At 33.8% G+C, this 20,362-nt stretch overlaps 2 protein-coding genes and 1 pseudogene across 5 annotated transcripts; 1 reads left to right on the top strand and 2 right to left on the bottom strand.

Moving 5' to 3' along the window:
* Positions 1 to 869: 869 nt before the first annotated feature.
* On the top strand, positions 870 to 2,440 carry LOC111283833 (1-aminocyclopropane-1-carboxylate oxidase-like). The gene is made up of 4 exons (XM_022872459.2): positions 870 to 1,064; positions 1,158 to 1,384; positions 1,554 to 1,887; positions 1,985 to 2,440. Exons 1-4 carry the CDS (start codon positions 960 to 962, stop codon positions 2,249 to 2,251), a joined length of 933 nt encoding a protein of 310 aa, XP_022728194.2. The 5' UTR covers positions 870 to 959; the 3' UTR covers positions 2,252 to 2,440.
* A 3,011-nt stretch (positions 2,441 to 5,451) lies between these two features.
* Positions 5,452 to 10,156, bottom strand: LOC111283623 (inositol diphosphatase DSP1-like). 3 transcript variants are annotated; one of them, XM_022872190.2, is made up of 7 exons: positions 9,690 to 10,156; positions 9,463 to 9,556; positions 6,767 to 6,823; positions 6,174 to 6,231; positions 6,032 to 6,075; positions 5,820 to 5,935; positions 5,452 to 5,705 (listed from the first exon to the last, which is right to left on the bottom strand). In XM_022872190.2, the coding sequence occupies exons 1-7, from the start codon at positions 9,959 to 9,961 to the stop codon at positions 5,672 to 5,674; spliced, it is 675 nt and encodes a 224-aa protein (XP_022727925.1). In that variant the 5' UTR covers positions 9,962 to 10,156; the 3' UTR covers positions 5,452 to 5,671. The 3 variants fall into 3 exon arrangements, with proteins under 3 accessions (XP_022727925.1, XP_022727924.1, XP_022727926.1); XM_022872189.2 differs by having other exon boundaries at positions 5,452 to 5,935; positions 9,690 to 10,152; XM_022872191.2 differs by lacking the exon at positions 6,767 to 6,823 and having other exon boundaries at positions 5,452 to 5,935; positions 9,690 to 10,148.
* Positions 10,157 to 10,956: 800 nt separating this feature from the next.
* Positions 10,957 to 19,596, bottom strand: LOC111283779 (E3 ubiquitin-protein ligase COP1-like; annotated as a pseudogene). The gene is made up of 13 exons (XR_016341088.1): positions 19,230 to 19,596; positions 18,620 to 18,697; positions 18,068 to 18,223; positions 17,391 to 17,741; positions 16,563 to 16,720; positions 16,367 to 16,427; positions 14,730 to 14,808; positions 14,184 to 14,339; positions 13,939 to 14,037; positions 13,658 to 13,762; positions 12,646 to 12,827; positions 12,431 to 12,541; positions 10,957 to 12,350 (listed from the first exon to the last, which is right to left on the bottom strand). The product of XR_016341088.1 is annotated as an E3 ubiquitin-protein ligase COP1-like (transcript).
* Positions 19,597 to 20,362: the final 766 nt, after the last annotated feature.

The raw sequence follows: 20,362 nt of genomic DNA, 5'->3' as shown, positions 1-20,362 counted from the left end.
TCAAGTCATCAAATCAACAAAAATGGAACATCTTATCAAATGGGAGGGACGGCTAAGATTTGGGTTCTTTGACGGTCTACGGTCGACGGGTGGAATTTTGTGAAAGAGCTGAGCAGCTTCGTTTTGGTTTGATCAATTTCCGGAGCATGCCGAAGAGAACAAATCCAAGACATAGATGTGATGGGAGAGAGTGGCAGGAACCTTGGTTTGGTTTTGGTCAAAATTAATAAGAAAAATATGACTGAAAGAGATATAAAAAAGTGGGCCCAAGCCGGTAATCTATGTATCGTATCATGTATTTTTCGTATTAAATATGTATAAATATAAAAATTATTGTATTAAATTAATATTAATATCTGAAATACATAATATATTTTTTATTTTGATTAAATATATATAATTTTTAAAATTTTAAATCATATTAATTTTATATTTTTTATATCTAATTAAAATTATCATTATTTTTTAAAAAAAATTTAAAAATAAAAAATTATCCCATCTTCAAAATTAAAACAAATTATTAATCTCATTAAAATTTAATTTACGAGTCTATTAAATTTTTATCCATAAATTTTTTATACTTATAAATTACCTATTAATAACAGATCGTGGGAGAATTCAATCGTATCGAAATTCATCCCTTATCGCTTCTGCCAACTTTCAATTAAAAAGAGACTATTTTTAAAAAGAGAGTAGTGGAAATTTCAACGAGGCAAAGGCCTAACACTTTTAAGTCTTTCATGATTTTATTTGCTTTATTATTTCCACTAGGAGTATTATTTTTCCCATTATCCCTTTTTTTTTTTTTTTCTCTCTGCAATAGAGATTTTTAGATCCCTATAAATACCCCCAATCCATTCATCCATCTTGCATCAAAGAAACCTAAGCTTTTGCATAACACCCAAAGTTGAAGAGTGAGACTTTGAGAGATTTTAGGAAACAAAAAAGTGATAAGAGAAATGGCAACTTTCCCAGTGATCAACTTGGAGAAGCTTAATGGTGAGGAGAGAGCAGCAATCATGGAGCAAATCAATGATGCTTGTGAGAACTGGGGCTTCTTTGAGGTATCAATGGCTGCCTAGCTTTAGTGCTGTACGCTAATCCCCTAAATATTTTGCTAATGTGGGTTATTTCTTCATTTGTTGTGCTGATATCAGCTGCTGAACCATGGGATTCCCCATGATTTTCTGGATACTGTTGAGAGATTAACAAAAGAGCATTACAAGAAATGCATGGAGCAGAGGTTTAAGGAGCTGGTAGCAAGCAAGGCCCTGGAAGGTCTCCAGGCTGAGGTGACTGATATGGATTGGGAAAGCACATTCTACTTGCGCCATCTTCCTGAATCAAACATGGCTGATTTCCCAGATCTCACTGATGAATATAGGTATAGATCAGGAAGCAAATTGCAACTTTCTGAATGAAGTCATATGTTCTAGATTCAATTGAAAAAAATATATCTTTCCCACAAAATTTCTTTCCCAGGGCTGTCAGCATTGGTTAATGCTGTCCTCTCTTTCTTGACCTGACACTTTAGTCCAATTAAAAAAATGCAGGATGGTGATGAAAGAATTTGCACTGAAATTGGAAAAACTAGCAGAGGAGCTCCTGGACTTGTTGTGTGAGAACCTTGGACTTGAGAAGGGATACCTGAAAAAGGCCTTCTATGGGGCAAGAGGTCCAACTTTTGGCACCAAAGTTAGCAACTACCCACCATGCCCAACACCAGAAAAATTTAAGGGACTCAGAGCCCATACAGATGCTGGTGGCATCATCTTGCTCTTCCAAGACGCCAAAGTGAGCGGCCTCCAGCTTCTTAAAGACGGCGAGTGGATCGATGTTCCTCCCATGCGCCACTCTATTGTAATCAACCTTGGAGATCAGATCGAGGTATGCACTCAATTTCACCAAATCTTGGCTCTGTGCTAAAGGTAAATCTATCACAAGGGAAACTTGAACTTAAAATCCTGAATTCTTAAATATGCAGGTGATCACCAATGGCAAATACAAGAGTGTGGAGCACAGAGTGATTGCCCAAACTGACGGAACTCGCATGTCAATAGCTTCATTCTACAACCCTGGTAGTGATGCTGTTATCTACCCAGCACCAGCTCTGCTGGAGAAAGACGCTGAGGAGAAGAAACAAGTGTACCCCAAATTTGTGTTTGAAGACTACATGAAACTATATGTTGGACTGAAATTCCAGCCCAAGGAACCAAGATTTGAAGCCATGAAAGCCATGGCAACAGCTTAAATCCTAGACCGTAGCTTTGACTTGATGGAGAAAAGTATTTTTATCTATTTAAAACTTTTTAGTGGTGTATTGAAAAAAAAATAAAAAAACACTCAAAGGAAGTCAAAGCCTTCCATTGTCTAAACAGGAACAACCATTACTATACTACAATAGTATTTTATTATTATGAACTAAAAAGGATTTGTCTCACTGTTTTTCTCTGATTTTTTTTATTGTTGTGGGTCGATCTCATGATCTCTTCATTGAAAAAAGAAAACAACTAAAAAATTACTTGGAAAGGAATGGTCGGTTGCATGATTTATCCAATTCCAGTCCAACCTGTTGCTTCAGGTTTGATGAAAACGTATTTGGATTGGCAAAATGGAGTAAATGCATGATTTGTCTTATTCATCTTCCAAGGTAGCAAACGACCTTAAAAACACATAAAAAAACCTTTAAAAAAAAAAGAAACATACAGGAAATGACCACCTTAGCCAAACCAGAGCTGGTGGTGACTGAAAGAACTTTGTTTGATAAAAGCAGTAATTTAAATATTGATTTAGCAGTTAGAACAAAAATAGAGGACAGGAAATGCAGATTGTATGTTCAATCCTGATATGTTAAAATTATTTTGCCTACAGTGACATATAGAACTGAAAAAGCTGATTTTGGAATTAAAACAGGCATAGAAAGAATATTGTAAGGAACAAATAAGATACCCTTTTAATTGTTTTTTTTTAATCAAATGATGAGATTCTATTTACTGGTTATTAGATGTTACTTTTTTGTGGGAAATTTTTTTTTATTTTTTTCAATAATAAACACTTTTTAGTTACAAATTAATTCAAATAGATTTATTTACTTCAGATTTAACGAATTCATAAAAGAATTATCTTCTCATAAATACCATTTAAAAAATGATTAAATGCTGTCTTTTTTTTCCCTAATGACCTTCAAATGCAACAATGAGATGGCCAATGCGTCCAATTGTCTTGTATACGCAGGTTTTACAATGGATGCTTGACCTTATTCCTTTTCTTTGTGGGGTGAGCATCATGAAAACTTTGTTGACTCGAAACCAACTTTAAACCTATTCGCGTCGAGCTCCGGTTTGAGGGAAAAATCCTGGAATCCTAAGAAAGAGAGCGGTTAAGGGTTAAGACAGTAAGTATGCTTTACATTTGCACTCCGACACACTTAAATTACAGGTCAATTGTAAAATATCAGAAGGATAGTAAAATAGAGAAAAACTAAAAAAAAGTAAGATGATTGGATAATACTTAGATGATTTTATTTATAGATGAAATGCGATGGATTTGAAAAATAAATTGATGATATGACTGAATTGATATGATATTATATATGTTAGATCAATTCAAAAATAAAAATATATTAACTATCCGTTGGTAGTCTCTGATAATAAAAATGAACATTTTACTTTTTGGACCCAAAAATATTTCTAACAAAATCATATCTTAGAATAATAATGTTAGGAATGATAGAAGAAACCATCATCATTTCATCAAAGAGAATTCCTTTAAGATGCTGACAGTATTACCCACCCAACAATCAGTTCACTTATCTGACATTGTAGTTATAATCCACATAAGCATTCAACTACCTAATCAAAGTGGATCAGTTATAACGAGGATGTAAAAGAAGTACAAACAAGGAAAAGAATCCATAAAAGATGAACTCAAAAGTTAGTTCGATTGTACATGAAACCCTACTTTCGAGTAGATTAAAATGTAAATTCAAACACTTGCAATCTCTTTCTTATATTTGAACCAAAAGTTTTTTTTTTTTTGTACAAAAAAAATTCATGAAGGTGAAACACATTTTCTCTCATTTAATCATAATTACCTGAATCCTCTCCGAATGATGGTTGGTTGCTGCAAGGACAACTGAGATCATAAACAATCGCGTTAAAGCACTTTTTTTTCTCGGATCAGAAAAGCCTCTCAATCGGCTAATAATGATTTGTTGGAAAAGGAATATTATAGGACAATGTAGGGTGATGTTTCATTGTCTTCTTGTGCAAAAGCAAGTAAGGTGGGTCTTGCATGCTCAATGAATAGATCTTACACCAGGGCAGAACTCTAGAACAGGTTCAATGCATCATCAAATCTCCTTAAGCACCGGGCATGTTTTGTTTCATATATAGTGGTTAATCTTGTAACAGGGATAGAAGTAAGGGTTCTTACATAGATCTAGCAAATATTGATAATTCATATATTTATCTCACATTCTATATTAAAATTACGTGTTACGAATCATACAAATATGGATAATACGAAATATATTTTTTTTCTCCACCATAGCCCTACAGTACCCCATATAGAACATGTGTACAGACTGTGACTTTGAGGACAATTTGAAACAACACAGGAAAAGTCTGAACGCAGCATTTCTGACAATGTGTTAATGTGTTTGCAAGTCTACAAAATGTTGTCTGGGAGGTTTAAAGTACCTGACGTCTGGGCTCCGAAAGATTAGGACAAAGCTCAACTTAGAGCCCAACCAAGTGTTCGTAGCAGTTACAGCAGGAAACGTGATGTTATTTGATCAAATTAACGCTGGGTCCTCTAAACTTCCAGCTGGTAAACATAATGCTTTGGAGGCAACAAGAAGCATGTCCATTGGCAGCCTCGAAAAAGGCTAACGTTGATGGGTGGACAAGAATTTTCTTGGAATGTAATGCAACAGCCTATGTTCTTCAGCCTTTGATAGATGAGGCCTGAAGGCAGTATTCAATAATGGTCCATTGCTTTAATTACACTGTCGCAATTTATCAGCAACTTGAAATCTTGAGTGAGTAGGGAGATGTAATAATTCGTATCATGTTTTCATGTCTTGTTTTAAATTATCAAATCTAAAGATGACGACCCTCGGACTGGAGGATCATCTATGGATTGCGATGACGAAGATTGGCTCCTTCAGTCCTGCCCAGAGCCGTAAGGTCTGTCCTCCATTTCTTAGTCAATCATTGTGTTGTTTCAAAATCTCACATAGAAAGAGAACCAGTAAGTTCAGAAAATTTTGTAGACAATTAAACTCGTCACTAGTAAATTCTATATGCTCGCTACCCTATCATTGCATTTCTTCAAGCAACCAATTCTAACTGTCATATTACTCTGAAATAAAGACGAAAATCCGATGATTTCACTTCATATCACCATGGTCAACACCATCTTAGCATGATAATCAAAGTAGACAGGGAATTTCATAAATGTCACTAGGACTCTAGGTCCCTTTTTGGTCATTCCAATGAGAATGTTAAAGCAGAATTAATGTGATAAAACATGAAGAAAGAGATGGGGAGGGAGATCTGAACACTGAACATAACAAAAGGAAATTGACACCATTTATGCCTTTTACTGTTCTGGAAAAGGAAAAATGAAGAATAATTCCTTTACCGCCAAAATACAATTCAGGAACTCATCACCTTTTCCTATTTATTCCGATGCTTTCTTCTCTGCAAACGAAAGAAAGCAAAAGGCGTTCAATATATCCGGTTGTTTACTTCTTTGAGCAAGAAAATGACATTGGCAGATGCTTTAAGCTAGAAACATCAAACAATTCCATAAACCTCTGATCGGAAACTCTAGCTTTCGCAGCTGCAAACCTTTGATACTCATCAAAGACAGATGACAAACACCATCTTTGCAATTTTCTCAAGCATCCCACCAGACAGCCGGTTCGGTGCTGGAAATACAAGAATAAAGCAACATTATAAAACTTGAAAGGTATTGACTTGTCATACTAAGGTATGCAATAATAGAAGAACCAACATGCACATACCTTCCCTCGATTACAGTGTATTAGAACTGGGTGATTCCTTACATCTGCATTGCAGCAAGGCAAAATTAAATTATTGAATAATAATCAACCACATTCACATTAGCCAGAGATTAAGTGTAATAGTGTTAAAAGCTTGTAGTACCAATGACAACTTTTAGAGCTTCACGAATTGTATCCTCTGGGATATTTACAAATGGCTCCTGGACGGAATGTGTATATTAGTTTCTAACATAAGATATCATATCAAAGTAGTAATAAACTTCTTTCAATGGATGGCATGCATACTATGTAAGAACTGAGGCTGCTAAATACATTTAACCAGTGAAGGTGGATAGAAAACAAATGGCATCCCTATTGTAGTAGACCATACATTACATGGCACTTTATTTAACCATCTATGAGCAAGACAGCTTCATTTCAGTTTCTGCAATGTCCGGTATACGTATATGTGATGTGATGATACTCACATACTCTTTGCCAACTCAAAGTTCTGTAAAGCTCATGCAGCAGTGGATCATTTGAACATCTTTCTATAGTAAATATCTTATTTCATTTCAGGATCAAAATCAGTAAAGTTTGACATCATTTCTTCACACGCACTGTGGAGACTCATTTACATGATTCTGAAATTATACCCATTTGGCAATGACTCAAGAGTTATGCCAGAATTTTGGTAGAATTAGATTCTCTATAATCAATATTTAATCTCCAATGCGATTGTGACAAGTGACTCACTGTCATGAAACTCCAAATGGTAACACCAGTATGCTTCATTGAATGATAAGGGGCATTCTGCACATGGAGAAATTAGAAAACTTAGAGACTAGCTGATTTGGCAAGAAAGTGAAAATTGATGGACTTTTCTGGGTTTAATTTTAAGTTTGTGAAGCTCTTATATATACTTTTAACACAGACTTGAGATTTATGATTCGGACTATTGATATTTCATATCTTTCCTTGAAGTTTGTTTTGAAATTATTGGTGCTGCATCCACATTCTTCCTAAGAAAGCCACAGCAACTTCCCTGGGCCCTAACTAATTCAGGTCGGGAATCCATTTTTCCAAAATTTCTGTAATAATGCCCAAATCCGAAAATGATGTAAGAGAAACATGTTAACAAGAGAATGGCAAAAAATGCTACCATGTAAAGGGTGTATACAATAGCCAGAAAAATGAGAGATGACAGGGCAAGAAGGCACTTCAAGCCTTTTCATAAAGAAATGAAATGCAATGCAAATCATAATGACAATCAATTTATGTAAGGCAAAATCTTCCATATATATGTATATGTACATATATGTGTGTGTGTGTGTGTGTGTATATATATATATATATATACATATATACGTCAGCTATATGTATATCAATCCTTTCAATTTCTATCATCTTGAGTCTTTGCTTTTCCATGTTCTCGTCTATACGTAGGCTATATATATCAGAACATGGAAAAGCAAAGACTTGATAGAAATTGAAAGAATTGAGAAAGAACTACATAGATGGCTAAGTGAATAAAAACATTAAGCAGCAAAACAAATTTTCTAAGAACCAACTGGTGATAAAGACAAGAATATGTCCACAGGCAACCATTATATGGCAATAAACTTTTAAGTAAAATGTAAAGCAAATAGATGCTTATCACGTCCAGAAAATCAAAAAACAAAATGCATAGATCTTTGGACACTAAATATTGAATCACATACCAATACATTAAGACAGTGAATCACACAATAAGGATATAAAGAAACATGCAACAACAAAAGTGATAAAAGAGAGCCTGATCTCATTCCATGGTCGTTTTGCCCATCCAAGTTTGCCTACTTGAAAAAGAAACCTATTCAAGTTCTTAAATCTAGAGCATGATTTAAAAGGTTTTTTTTTTTTTTGCAAATTATGAGCTTTCTATGTTAGTTATAAGGGGTAATAGTCTATGTAACAGGCAGAGCAAAAGAGTAATTTTGAGACAGATATATAAGTACAAGGAGGGATAGCAGGACAAGGAGGAGAATATCATTACTTGCCAGGATTTACTTACCACTTACCAAAAGAAATTAAAAAATTTCACACAAAAGCTACAGCTAATGCTGCATGCTCAAAGAAATCACCAGCACCAAATGCATGATCAAGATGACAAGGGAAAAACAAATGCGAAAACAAGAATGAATCTATTACGAGATAACTATTAGTTTATTTCTTCTCTCTAATATGCTTTTTTTTCTCTTCTTACTAAAAACATTGCCTCAATAATCCAACCTCACAAAACAATTCAAATAGCAATTACAACTTCATGATTGCTTTTCTCTGAAATTAGAATTCATACAAACTGAACAGATAACATGAGGCATAATTAGTTCTTAGAGGTTCTCTTTATTCTTTGACTGAGGTTAGACTGTGAAATGATTCAATTCGTAGCTTTAAGTATGGTTCATATAGGCAAATTTCGCCAAAGAATACAATCTCGTGACAAATAAATGTAGCCATGTGTCATCATCAACAGATATGTTTTAAATATAACCTATTCCAATCTCAAAATACAAACGAAATAGATGTTGCATGCAACAAAAAGGTTCTATCACTTTCAAATAAATGTTTTGATCCCAAATAAGATTTAACAGATGCCATCATGTGTAGTGTTAATCCAACCTCATTTGTAGATTACTGAATTTGAAAGAAAGAATCCAAAATTTCTTGAATTGAGAAAGATTTGAATATGGAAAAGCACGGTAATACACAAATTCATCTCTGGGACTATAATGCAGAGCACAAAGGAATCTTCAATTAGAAATTTTAATGCTTGAAATATATTTCCACCTTATTTAAGAAAGTTAAATTTATTGGCAAGAAAAAAAAAAGAAATGCATTATTCCCAATGTTGCAACTAATTTTTTAGGAATTAAAAAATAAAAAAGAGCAAGGATTCCCAACAAAACAATTGACATGTGAGAGACCTGCTCTATGATTAACAAACTTCTTGTACTTTTGTGGAACGCATATCAACACCAAAAAAAAAAAAAAAAACCATCACATGTAACAAATCAAAGCCCCAAGCATTCACAAGCCTAAAATAATGAACAAACTGCAATAATTAGACAAGCAATAGTTTTTGGACTAACAGCATTGTTGAGAATAAAAACTCCCTATTGTTCTAGCCCTTCATTTGTGTTTATATGACAGTCCAAGCATAGCACCATAATTCCTTTATCATGCAAATGATAATAGATTGTAGGTCTTTAAAATATAATATCACCTAACTGAGTAAATTCGGCCATTTTTTGGTCAAAATCATCATCAAATTGTAGGCCCCCTAGGCCAATCACATTTTATCATAATTGCAGATAAAAACTTAAATTGCAAAGCAAATTCAAAAAACCTGATTTGGTTCATAAAAGCAAGCTACTTTAAGAGAAAAAAGAAAAAAAAAAAAAAAGAGCTACCTTGTAACCTTCAATTCCAAACTGAAAAAGCCTGATTCCATTGGACTTCAAAAACTCAGTGTTGGCTTCTGGGTATGGCTCAGGACACAGACATCTAACATTAAAAAAAACAACCAAAAGAAAAGCAAACAAACCAAAAAAAAAAAAGATACCCTTTAACTCAAAGTATAAAAATTTGCTTGTAGAAGCAATAACTTTTATAATAAAGGCAGAAACTTTGGTCTTACACGATGGAGCGGAGGCCAAGTGTTTGGAGAAACGAGAAGTTGGCAGAGTCAGGGAAACCCGACCTAAAGATGCCATTGTCAACCATAGCAAAGTTCAATGGAGGAATCAAGTTGAGGTCATCTCCAGTGTTGGCAGCAACCACTACCGGATACATGACCGGCGGCGACATGTCGATGTGGTCAACGGTGGCAACGACTTCTATGGTTCTGCACATCTGTTGGCTCCCATGTTGATGGTTTTGGTTTAGTTTGGCTTTAGTATCTTCTTTCATGAATGACAAACGAAAAAAAAAAAGAAAGAGAGAGAGAGAGAGAGAGAGAGAGAGAGAGAGCGTGGGGATCAAGGAGAATGTGCTTTTTGGGGGGTTGGGATGATTCTTCTGACAGTTAAAAGAAAGTGTGAACACTGCGTGGCAGAGGCTGGTGGTTTAGAAGGTGACAGAAGAGAAAGGGATGGCATGGAAAATTGGAAATCAAAGAACACTAGTTGCCATTTGGGTTTAAAGGTGGACTTATATGAAATTTTTTAAGTGTAATTTATGAATTTTTTTAAAAAAATAATTAGATAAAAATTTTAATAAAAAATTTTAAATTAATAAATTAATAAATTAATAAAAATTGATATAAAAATTAATAATATATAAAAAATTATTAAAAATAATATTTATAATTCAAATTTAATTAATATTTATTTAAAAAAATTTGTTAATGTTTTATTTAAAAAATATATTTAAATATATTTAAATTTTTTTAAAATTTTATACATTTAATCTATATAATGAATCCTTTAAATATATCAATTTTAATTTAATTATTTCTAATAAACAAACTTTATCAACTTTACCCAAAAAAAAATTTACCTAAATTCTTCCTAAAAAAGTACCATTGTTTTAATAAAATATATTTACAATTTTTTATTAAGACAAACAAAGATTAGTTGATTTTTCATGGATAGAAGCCGATAGAAAAGAAAAGGAAAATTTTAACACTCCATTGCATGGTTCTAGATGAATCCATAAAGCCATGTTCAGTATGATAATAGGGAGCTGCATTTTTATTTTATCTGTTTCTATTTAACGTGTAAATAATTAAATATACAAAAAAATTAATCAAATATATATAATTTTTATTAATTTTTAATTATATTATTTTTATTCTATCATTATATCATATTTAAAATTATAAAATTTAATAAAAAATAAAAAATAATATGAAATAAAATAAACTTGTTGAGATTCAATAAATATATATATAAATATATAAACTTGTAGCCATCGAAATCTCATGATAATAAAATATAGTGAAAATATGAAATAAAGAGAAGAAAATGGACAAAGGGTGAATAAAATATCAGTGAAGCAGAAAGGTTGTAAAGAGAACATTCTACGAATATGCTTGGAGGAGAGAGATTTAGTGGCTCGGATGCTAGACCTGTCCGCCACGTACTTTTCCGACTCACTTTTGTACAAATCCATAGCCGAAGCCGAAGCCGAAAACAAACGGCAAGGTAGTGCCCAGAAAGGCCTCTTTCCTCCTTTTTCTTCACGGTCTCCTCCATTTTCTTGCCCTCTAACATTAGATTTAACAAATTAGGGCAGTCAAACCTGACATACTATTAAAATTGACATTTAAAATTTATAAATTAAAAAATAATTTAAACTCGTAATGTTATACTTTATTTAATCAGATATAAAATAATTTTTTTTTAAATAGATTAAAAATTTAAATAAAAAAACAAAAACAAATTAGAGCCATCAAAAGTGGTCAGAAAGGCAACTCGAAGAATTATTTGACTTCTACACCGCAATGATTGAAAGAGTAATTGTTTGAGTTTTGTTGAGGGTTATGTCCAATGATATAACAGATGTTTCTGCGGCGGAGTTTTTCAGAAACCAAATGGTTTCATTTTCTACTTGATTCGCTGATATCAACGATTTCTTTGTCAGTCCATCCCGTCTATATGTTCGTAGAAAACGATAGATCAACCGAATCTGTTGTTGGTATTTTGATAAATAGGTAAGGCTAAGGCGTCTTTTCTCATCTTTCATGGCACTGTTCCACCATAGCCATCTTCTCCTGAGTCCTGATAACCCTTCGTCGTTTGCTTTCTGGGCCATAAGTTCTATCCATGGCTCAATGACGTTCAGTGCCACTCTTGGTCATGGACCTGATCATAGTTCGTGCAGCGGGTCAAAAACACAACCCAAGAAAAGTAGATGTCATGTTACAGAGGTCATGGCGATATCTTCCCTGAGTTTTTTCTTCTCGCATCCCTTCTCTTTTTCTTTGAACCTTTAAATGACCGTCTGAGTTTTCTTGATCTTGCAAGTCCATTTTCGACCATTTTCAGAACTGTGGTCTCTAAAACTTTCACTATAACTATATATATACAACTGCTATTAAAACAAAATTACATAAATAAAGGATGAAGCAACAGATCATCGCCATTACCCTTTATTTTTCATCTCCTCAATTCTTTTTCAATTTTGATCAAGCCGGAGGGACAAGCACTTTTATTGTTCCCTGACTGTTAGCAGTTAGCATGGTAGGGTTATCACTCTTCCAACATACCGCGCTGATGAAGTGCGACCCAGCATCTTCATCTGCATCATCCATGTCCGGCGAACTAAATCTACGCCATTTTAGAGGTTTGGATATTTCGTGCAAAATAAACGCCCATTCTTTAGTTTTGTTTTACTACAAATGTAAAACAGACGAAGATTGTCAGTTGTGTTCCTGACCTTATGGTACATGTAAACTTCATTTGTTTCGCTACCACATGCAATATATTGGCTGTTTACAGAGAGGCCCACAACATTCTTCTGATTCGTATGGCATCCAAAAGGGCGAAGCTGTATGTGAATCGGATGATATGGAGCTACCAGAAAATGAAAATCATTACCTTGGGTTAAGGCATAATTATGAAATACTGAACCATTATAGACACATTACTCACTGGCAAATTCTCCTTTACATCCCATAACCTTAGTGTGCTGTCTGTAGATGCACAGAAGCAAGTTCATTTTCAGACGAGAATTTCACATATGGGACCGCTTTTTTGTGCCCACCGAACACATGAAGTGTACTACTGATGTTTCTCAAATCATAATAGTGGATGTGATGATCTGCTGAACCAACCTGCATAAGCCCACAAATTTCATAGTTTTCGGTTCCATTTTTCCTACGTATAAGAAACTTAGTACTAAATTAGCACGCCCAAGCTAGCGAGATTAATAAAAGTAGTCAATACTAAGGGAAATTTGCATATAAAGTAATTTCAAATTCCAACATGCTTCTTCAAAACTGGCTTTGTGAATGTAAGTAACTTCTTAAAATACTGAAGAATTGAAACAAAGTATCTACGCCGGGATTGCGCAATGCCGTTAAAAACATTAAGGGTGCATTAATTTTGGAAAATCTTCCATTTTCACTTTAAAAACTTTCACAAAAAAGAAAGAAAATTCATTTTTAAAAATATTTCTAGTCCCCTTTTCTTTTTTATTTAAATAAATTTTCATTCATTAGTTTTCCAAAAGATTAGAAAATAAGGTTTTCCAATTCTATTACGCTTCCCATTAAATTAAAACTAAACTACACTGAAGATGTTTCTCTTTTTCTAAAAAAAAGAATCCACCATTTTCAGCCTAAAAAATTATTTGCATTCTGTACAGAAAATTTTGGAAAAGAAAACCAGAACCAGAGAATTGGAAGGAAGTAAAACTTCTTCCCAAACTAAATAAGCCTTTTAATAAATCCATAATTTGCTTTTCCCATCACCAAAGGCAATCCCAAATAATTGATGAATCAGCATACAGTTGATGCAGCCACAAGTACCGGGATTCTAGGAATAATGGTCATCTATATCAGAATTTCAGAAAAGACATGGTTCATCGCAGTGCACTGCAATTACATCAACTGCAAGGAGTTACAGCACACATTTTTAGAAAAATATAATTCTATGCACATACCGCAATGTAATTGTTAGATCCAGGATTATACTTGACACAACATATATTTGCTTTCATGTCAATATTAAGAACACTGGCCTCCTGCTTCGTGCACCAAACTTTCACCTGGTTAATTAACAAAAAACATCCATGATATGATTAGTCAACAATGAACTTTCCCTCACTAATGATGAAAGCTGAAAGCAAATAAAACCAAGAATTTGAGCTTATCCACCAAACATTGTAACTCATTTAAGCAATGAAAGAACACTTGGTTCAGGATATCGAATATGTTAGCATACCTTGCAGTCATCGCTACCAGATACAAGCATTGAAGGGTCAGTCCATGAGAAATCAACACTCCATGCTTGTTTTTCATGTTCTTCATATTCCATCAGACTCTGCCAAAGTGATTAAAACAATAATTGAAATATAAAATGATAATTGTCGGGACTAATACATGAAAATGCTGTTTAAAATGAAAAATATAACAAGTCCAAGTGATATATGACAATATTGTCAAGTAACTACAACAATTCCTTATTACCTGACGAGTTGTTACATCCCACACAGTCACTATCCCCTCATAATCACTGCTACATACATGATTCTTCCAATACTTGTTCCAGCTCAAGCAACTAAGTTTAGAATGTGTGGACATCTCCACAACAGGACAGTGTACATCTTATGGTTTGTTTGGGACCTGGAAAACAATTGCATAGGCAATGAGAGGCGGTATAGCTAAAGATTGAAAGGAAAAGTAACAAATTATTAACTTTGAACTTCTTTGTTCCATTGCTATCATATGACCAACTTAATCGAACAAAATATAAGCCTCCTTCACAAGGTTTTTCAAATCAATACTAGAGGAAACAACCACAAAAGGTGGAAGAATACTCAAGGAATGGAAATGTTTATCAGACATACAGAAAAGGCATCCCATAGAACATGCTTTAAAAAAGCAAGTTATTTATTTATTTACCAGGGTTGAGAAGAAAGCAGTATGTCATGGTACATTCTCTTTGTCAATTGTGACGAACAATAATGGTACCTGAAACCAATTGTCAAAGCTGCCAGAAAGTCAGGATCTTACCATAGAGAAATCACAAACCTTAATGCGCCAAGACACTCCAACAGTAGCAAACAACTCATCATCACAATCAAATTCTATGCTACAATTACCATGATCCATTCAATGTATTTTCAGCCAACTTAATCAGGAAAGAAGATAAAAAAATATATGTACACATACACAATATACAGATTGAGCAAGTAAACAGAAACTGGAATTCGTTTCTTTTGCAAGAAAAATACTAAGATTCACAGAGAACTAAGCTTCTTAATGTCCGAAGTGCAAATACAGACTGTTTTGTTTCAAACACCCTATATTTCTGTGAAAGTGAAAACAGGCTTAAAAATGAATTTTGAAGATCCTGGATATGATGTCCGTTCTTTAATTTCTTGCCTACATTAGTTGCTAGAGGGGGTGCCGATATTTCAGAGATACTTTCCTTCGTGAATAATATTCATTTGTGCTCCTGTTTAAGAACATAAACAGTACTTAATATTATTAATCAATCAGTTTCCTAAAGTATAACAAGAGGTAGCAGGGATTACTGCCAGCTCCTTGTAGTCGTAATTACTTTATATATGTAGCTTGGATTCTGGTCCATAATAGTTGATTCCAAACTTCCAATGAACAAGATATTTGGTCAGCCACCAATGAGAACTCTATCAGTTAGTATCATACAGAGGAAATGCAAACAATAATACAATTAAAAATCTGCTCTCTATAGACAAACTTGGGATTTGTGATCCCGAAGCAAGATCAGTTTAGGACTTAAGGATCATTTTCTATCAGAAAGGACCGTTGCACAAAACATAAGCCCAAGTAATTCTGAACCTAAGATTTCTATTTGTATGAAGAAGAAAACATGTAATAAAATGTATTCTTATACATAGAAATCATGCTTTGAACTTGTAATGAGAGAGAAGATATTAATGATTTAACTTTACTTTTTAGTTGTTCTGCCAAATCAATCACAATACCTTTGGAAAAGGATAACTTCTTATTCCTTGAACATTATACGAATTTAGTTCATGGCCTATTAGAAGTTGAAGGTGCTTTGGTGGGATCCTCACAGACAGAAATTTCAGTAAATTTTGCAATGATCAAGTAATAATACATCTTTGGTACATAGAAGAGAACATGCATGGGACAAAACTGATCCACTCTATTGTTGATGAATGATTCTCTTATAAGTACATATCAGTGTTTGAAGAAGGAAAAGGAGGACTGCTGGACCCATAGAAGATAAAGAAGGATTTACAACCACATAGCTTCAGCTTGATGAAGGCTTATACATTCTAGACTATATAGTTCTACTTCGATAAAAAATTTTACAAATCTAGATTACAAAATAACATGTAAAAGGTACAAACAAATAAAAATTGCTTGGAAAATTGGTGAATCAAACCATTGATCAGTTGGGCCCACATGTTAGCGAGCAGTTTCAGTTAAAATAAGTTCTGATTTCTGCAAAGCTGATCAACATCAGCTTGATTTGAAACTTTTACTACTATTGAACAGAAGCATAGACACATTGTATTACGGACAAACTTGATATTCAATTCCACTTTTAGCAGTATTTTGCATCATAACAGAATAAATGCATTTTTCTACAATTTTCCACAGAATCAACATATTCATATGCAGAATAAATGACTCACCTTGATACCATATTGGCTGAATGAAAGAGATCTCAAAGCTTCAGCAATGACTCTAAGTCGACTGGTAGAGAGGAATAAAAAAAACTGATGATAAACTGCAAGTACAATAGGGAAAAGGAAAAGAGAGAGAAAAGGGGGATGGAAGGTGTTAATATCAACTTATGTCCACTACGGAAGTGAAAATTGGCATCCATACCTGTCTTGGGTAAAAGTACTCAGCCCAGACTGAAATGCTGCAAGACCTGCATTATAACCCTCTCTGTGAATGACATTTTTATCACTTTCTTGCTTAATATGTAGTTGGTTTGACAACTGATATCGCTTTTGCAGGTAACACTCTTGTAAGTCATTGAACTGCAGCCAGGGTTGAAAAATGATAGTGATTTTAGGTACTAATAGAGTAATGAATCAGTAATGTTTTATTGATTTGTGCTGAGCCAACTACAAATGACATCTCCAGGCAAAAGTTGATAGCACAATAAACCAATTAGAACACTTTCTCTGGATGGTTGATACTCCAATAAAAAATGCTGAAGTTTTGAAGTTAATTCTGCCTATTGTCAGGCTCAACTATTTACAACAATACCACTCAATGGTGCAAATCATTCACCAATCTAACCCCGTAAGATTGCTAGCTTGAGCATCTAACTATTAATGGCAAGCTGTATATCAAGGATATTGTAACATGCCGTCACAATCTAATCACAAAAGTAAATCCAAATTGAAAAAGAGGACGCTATTAATGTATGAGAAAGCATCTTTTCATGTGATTCACAGAGCCTTGTTCAGCAAAAGAAAAATAAATGTAGCAAACTCCAACTAGTCTAGAGAAGGTCTAATCAAGCCAAGCAGAAGTGTTAAAGTTAATAGCTAGTAGGTTTTTGGCCACTTGATTTTGTTTCTGCATTGACCAAATGGAATTTAAGCCATAAAATCATTTGTCATTATTGTCAAGTAAAACAACATAAGATTGAAACATATATCAAAGAAAAATTTGCTACTGAAACCTTCTAAAAACACAAACCTGGGCATGAACCCGCTTTTTTCTTTCAACAGAGACACCTGATTGATTGAAACCTTGTGAGTGTGCTATACTTATGGTCTCTTTTCTCTGAGATCCGTGGCCACTAACCCATCCATCTGTTTTCTTGTTTTGAAGATTCCCTGCAGACATCCCTCCTCTGACATTAAGAGAACTAGAGGCAATTCTACTACTATTCTTGTCTATGGATGAAGGCCATGGCATCCTTGTGCTAGAATCATCTCCAAGTATCTGCAATTTCATAGTGTATCTATCTCTTGCACAATATAAATCTATTCTATGTCTCTTGACAGAATTGATATCCTCTTTAATAAACTGAAGATCAGTTTGAACCTACAGAAAAGAAAAGTTTTTATTAAAAAAAATCAGATCAAAACAATTATCAGTTGTAGCTAGTTGTACCAATATGTGCACAGAGCTGTTAAACTAATATTAATGAAACTAATTGTGGAGCTGAGGAAATATGCTAGAGCTACTGAGGAACAAATATCACAAATGATAAAATATATATGAAAAAGGGAAGAAAACAACACTCTCAGCATTGATCAGTCAAACTGAAGAAAGATTTTCATTTTAGCCAGAATTGGGCAGAAAAGGATGATGGAACAAAAATTAGTAAACAGAAATGAAATAGTAGCTTAAAGTACATGCAAACAAACCTCAGTCAGTTCATCAACTTTTTGCTTCTGTAAGCAGCCCAAGAAATCCAGCAGTATTTGCATATTTCTCTCAGCTTCTTCCTGTTCCATTTTTCTCTTCTTCTCTGCAAGGATGGACAAAAGGTTGTCCAGTTCCTTAATTGAAACTTCATAACCCTGTTTCCAGAACACAAAATAATCAAATTTAGAAGGGAAAAACGCTTAAATAGAAGAAACTATGAGCTCATCTGTTGCTGCTCCATTTGAAGAAGACATTGAATGCCATGCTTAGTTGACAGAAATGCATGGCAATAAATAACACTTTGCATTTAACCATGAATTGGCTATCATCTACATATATGGTTGATTAAGAAAAAAAGCTATGAAAAGAATGCAATACTGACGTTAAAAGATAACACTCATATATCAACAGAATGCAATGCTGACATTAAGAGATAATGGCTAAAGCTATGTGAGAACATGGAATAAATCCGGATTTGGAACAATCTAAACCAGCAAAATTTTGGTTGAAGGGTAAATATTATTAGGAACACATGTTGCATGGTAACTAACCAGTTGTAATGCCTGACGAAACTGTTCCACAGGGGGTGCAGTTTTTTATATTTGATGAGCTGAAATCTTCTTCAATAGCTACAAATGTGGCACAGAGAAATCGTATAATGATAAGCTGCATTCCAGAGTAAATTAGACCATTTCAAGATACAAATCATCTTAAAATTACATGATCATGAAACAAACAGTTTAACTACACTATACTATTTACAAAATCATGCAGTCAACTTAACAAGACAATTAAGATGACCTACATGAAAACCTAGACAAGGCGTCCACATTTATTCTGGTATTCTAAATTTTCAAAGCTTCAATTTTGATTGTGGGCAAAATAATAGACGTGCCAGTTATCAGTGAGGCGATCGATATTCACTTCCAAATTCCAGTTCAAAACTATGAATCATATAACTAGGTTTCTTCACTAAATACAAAATTTCAGTCCTCAAGAGATCTAAAATGGCCGGTGCGTTCTAGTAAATAGACGATTACAATTAAGTCAAGCCATATTTTCAAAAGAAATCGTATAAAGAGAAACTTAAATAACCATGATTTTGAAATTACTTCTATCATTTATGTTCGTTGGAGCTAACAAAAAGGGAATCAAACCAACCTTATCTAGCAAAAAGATAGGGAAAAGCTGATTATCAGTGAGAAATTGAGAGCAACAATGGCAATCGCTCTTGTTGCGAAGATGAGTAATAATACACATGAAGCAAAAGCTGTGGGCGCAATACGTTAGAAACGCATTCTTAATTATCTGCATACAAATCGGACATAACAAGTCCGTGTCCACCTCCGCAACTTCGGCAACAGCAGCGGCCGCTGTGGCGCTGGCGGTTGCTTCGAGCGGCGGCGGAACTTCGTCGTAGAAAAATGGCTTAGAGCCCGGCTTCACCGCCGGCACTCGAGGCCCGGTGCCAGTTGTGACTTCTTCCATGGTTTTTTAATTACCGTTAAATTGGTATTACATTTTGATTTGATTGTTAGGGTGAAAGAAAAAAAAAAAAAAAGATAGAAAGGGACCCACCATGCGGTTTTGTGAGGGTAAAAACAGACCACGCAATCACCCTGTTTTCTTGGACAGTTTGGTTGTTGTTATTGGCTCCTAGCGGTTTCTTCCGGTTGTTGGCAAGTTTTAAGAAAAAACTTTTAATCAATTTTCCATATTTTTCAAATTTTAAAATTGTTATTATTTAAAATATTTTATATTTTGATTAATTTTTATATCTTTAAATTTTATTAATAAAATAATTATTTTATACTTAAATTTATTTAAATATACTAAAAATTATATTAAAATAATATAAAAAATCAAATTTTAAAAATCATTAAATCAAATAGATTCAAATTAGACGAAATAATATGAAAGTCCGGTTCGAAATTTTGTAATTATCCCAGATAACTTTACCCTTCGTGCTTTCACAATCACCTGCACCGGAGAGCACCCTAAGGTATGGTCTTCCGCTCATCATCTTCTTCATTTCGGTAAAGGTGTGCTGTTCATGTTCTGCCACGTGGTAGATAAACACCCATACCAAGTGCTTTTTGTGGTATTTAAGACAGCTGCAATCACTATGCTTCGTCTTCATTCCCTGTCCGTCACGGTTAAATAAATCTAAGTAAGATATAGCATTGTGATAAAAAAATAATGATTTAAAATTTTAAAAATTTTATAAATAAATTTAATAAAATTAAAAATTTTATATTTATATTTTTATATTATATTAATTATAATATATTATT

This window comes from Durio zibethinus, chromosome 3 (assembly GCF_047325235.1).
Source record: "Durio zibethinus cultivar Kanyao isolate XHJ-2024 chromosome 3, ASM4732523v1, whole genome shotgun sequence".
Classification (NCBI taxonomy): domain Eukaryota; kingdom Viridiplantae; phylum Streptophyta; class Magnoliopsida; order Malvales; family Malvaceae; genus Durio; species Durio zibethinus.
This window is presented reverse-complemented; position numbering and strand designations above follow the sequence as displayed.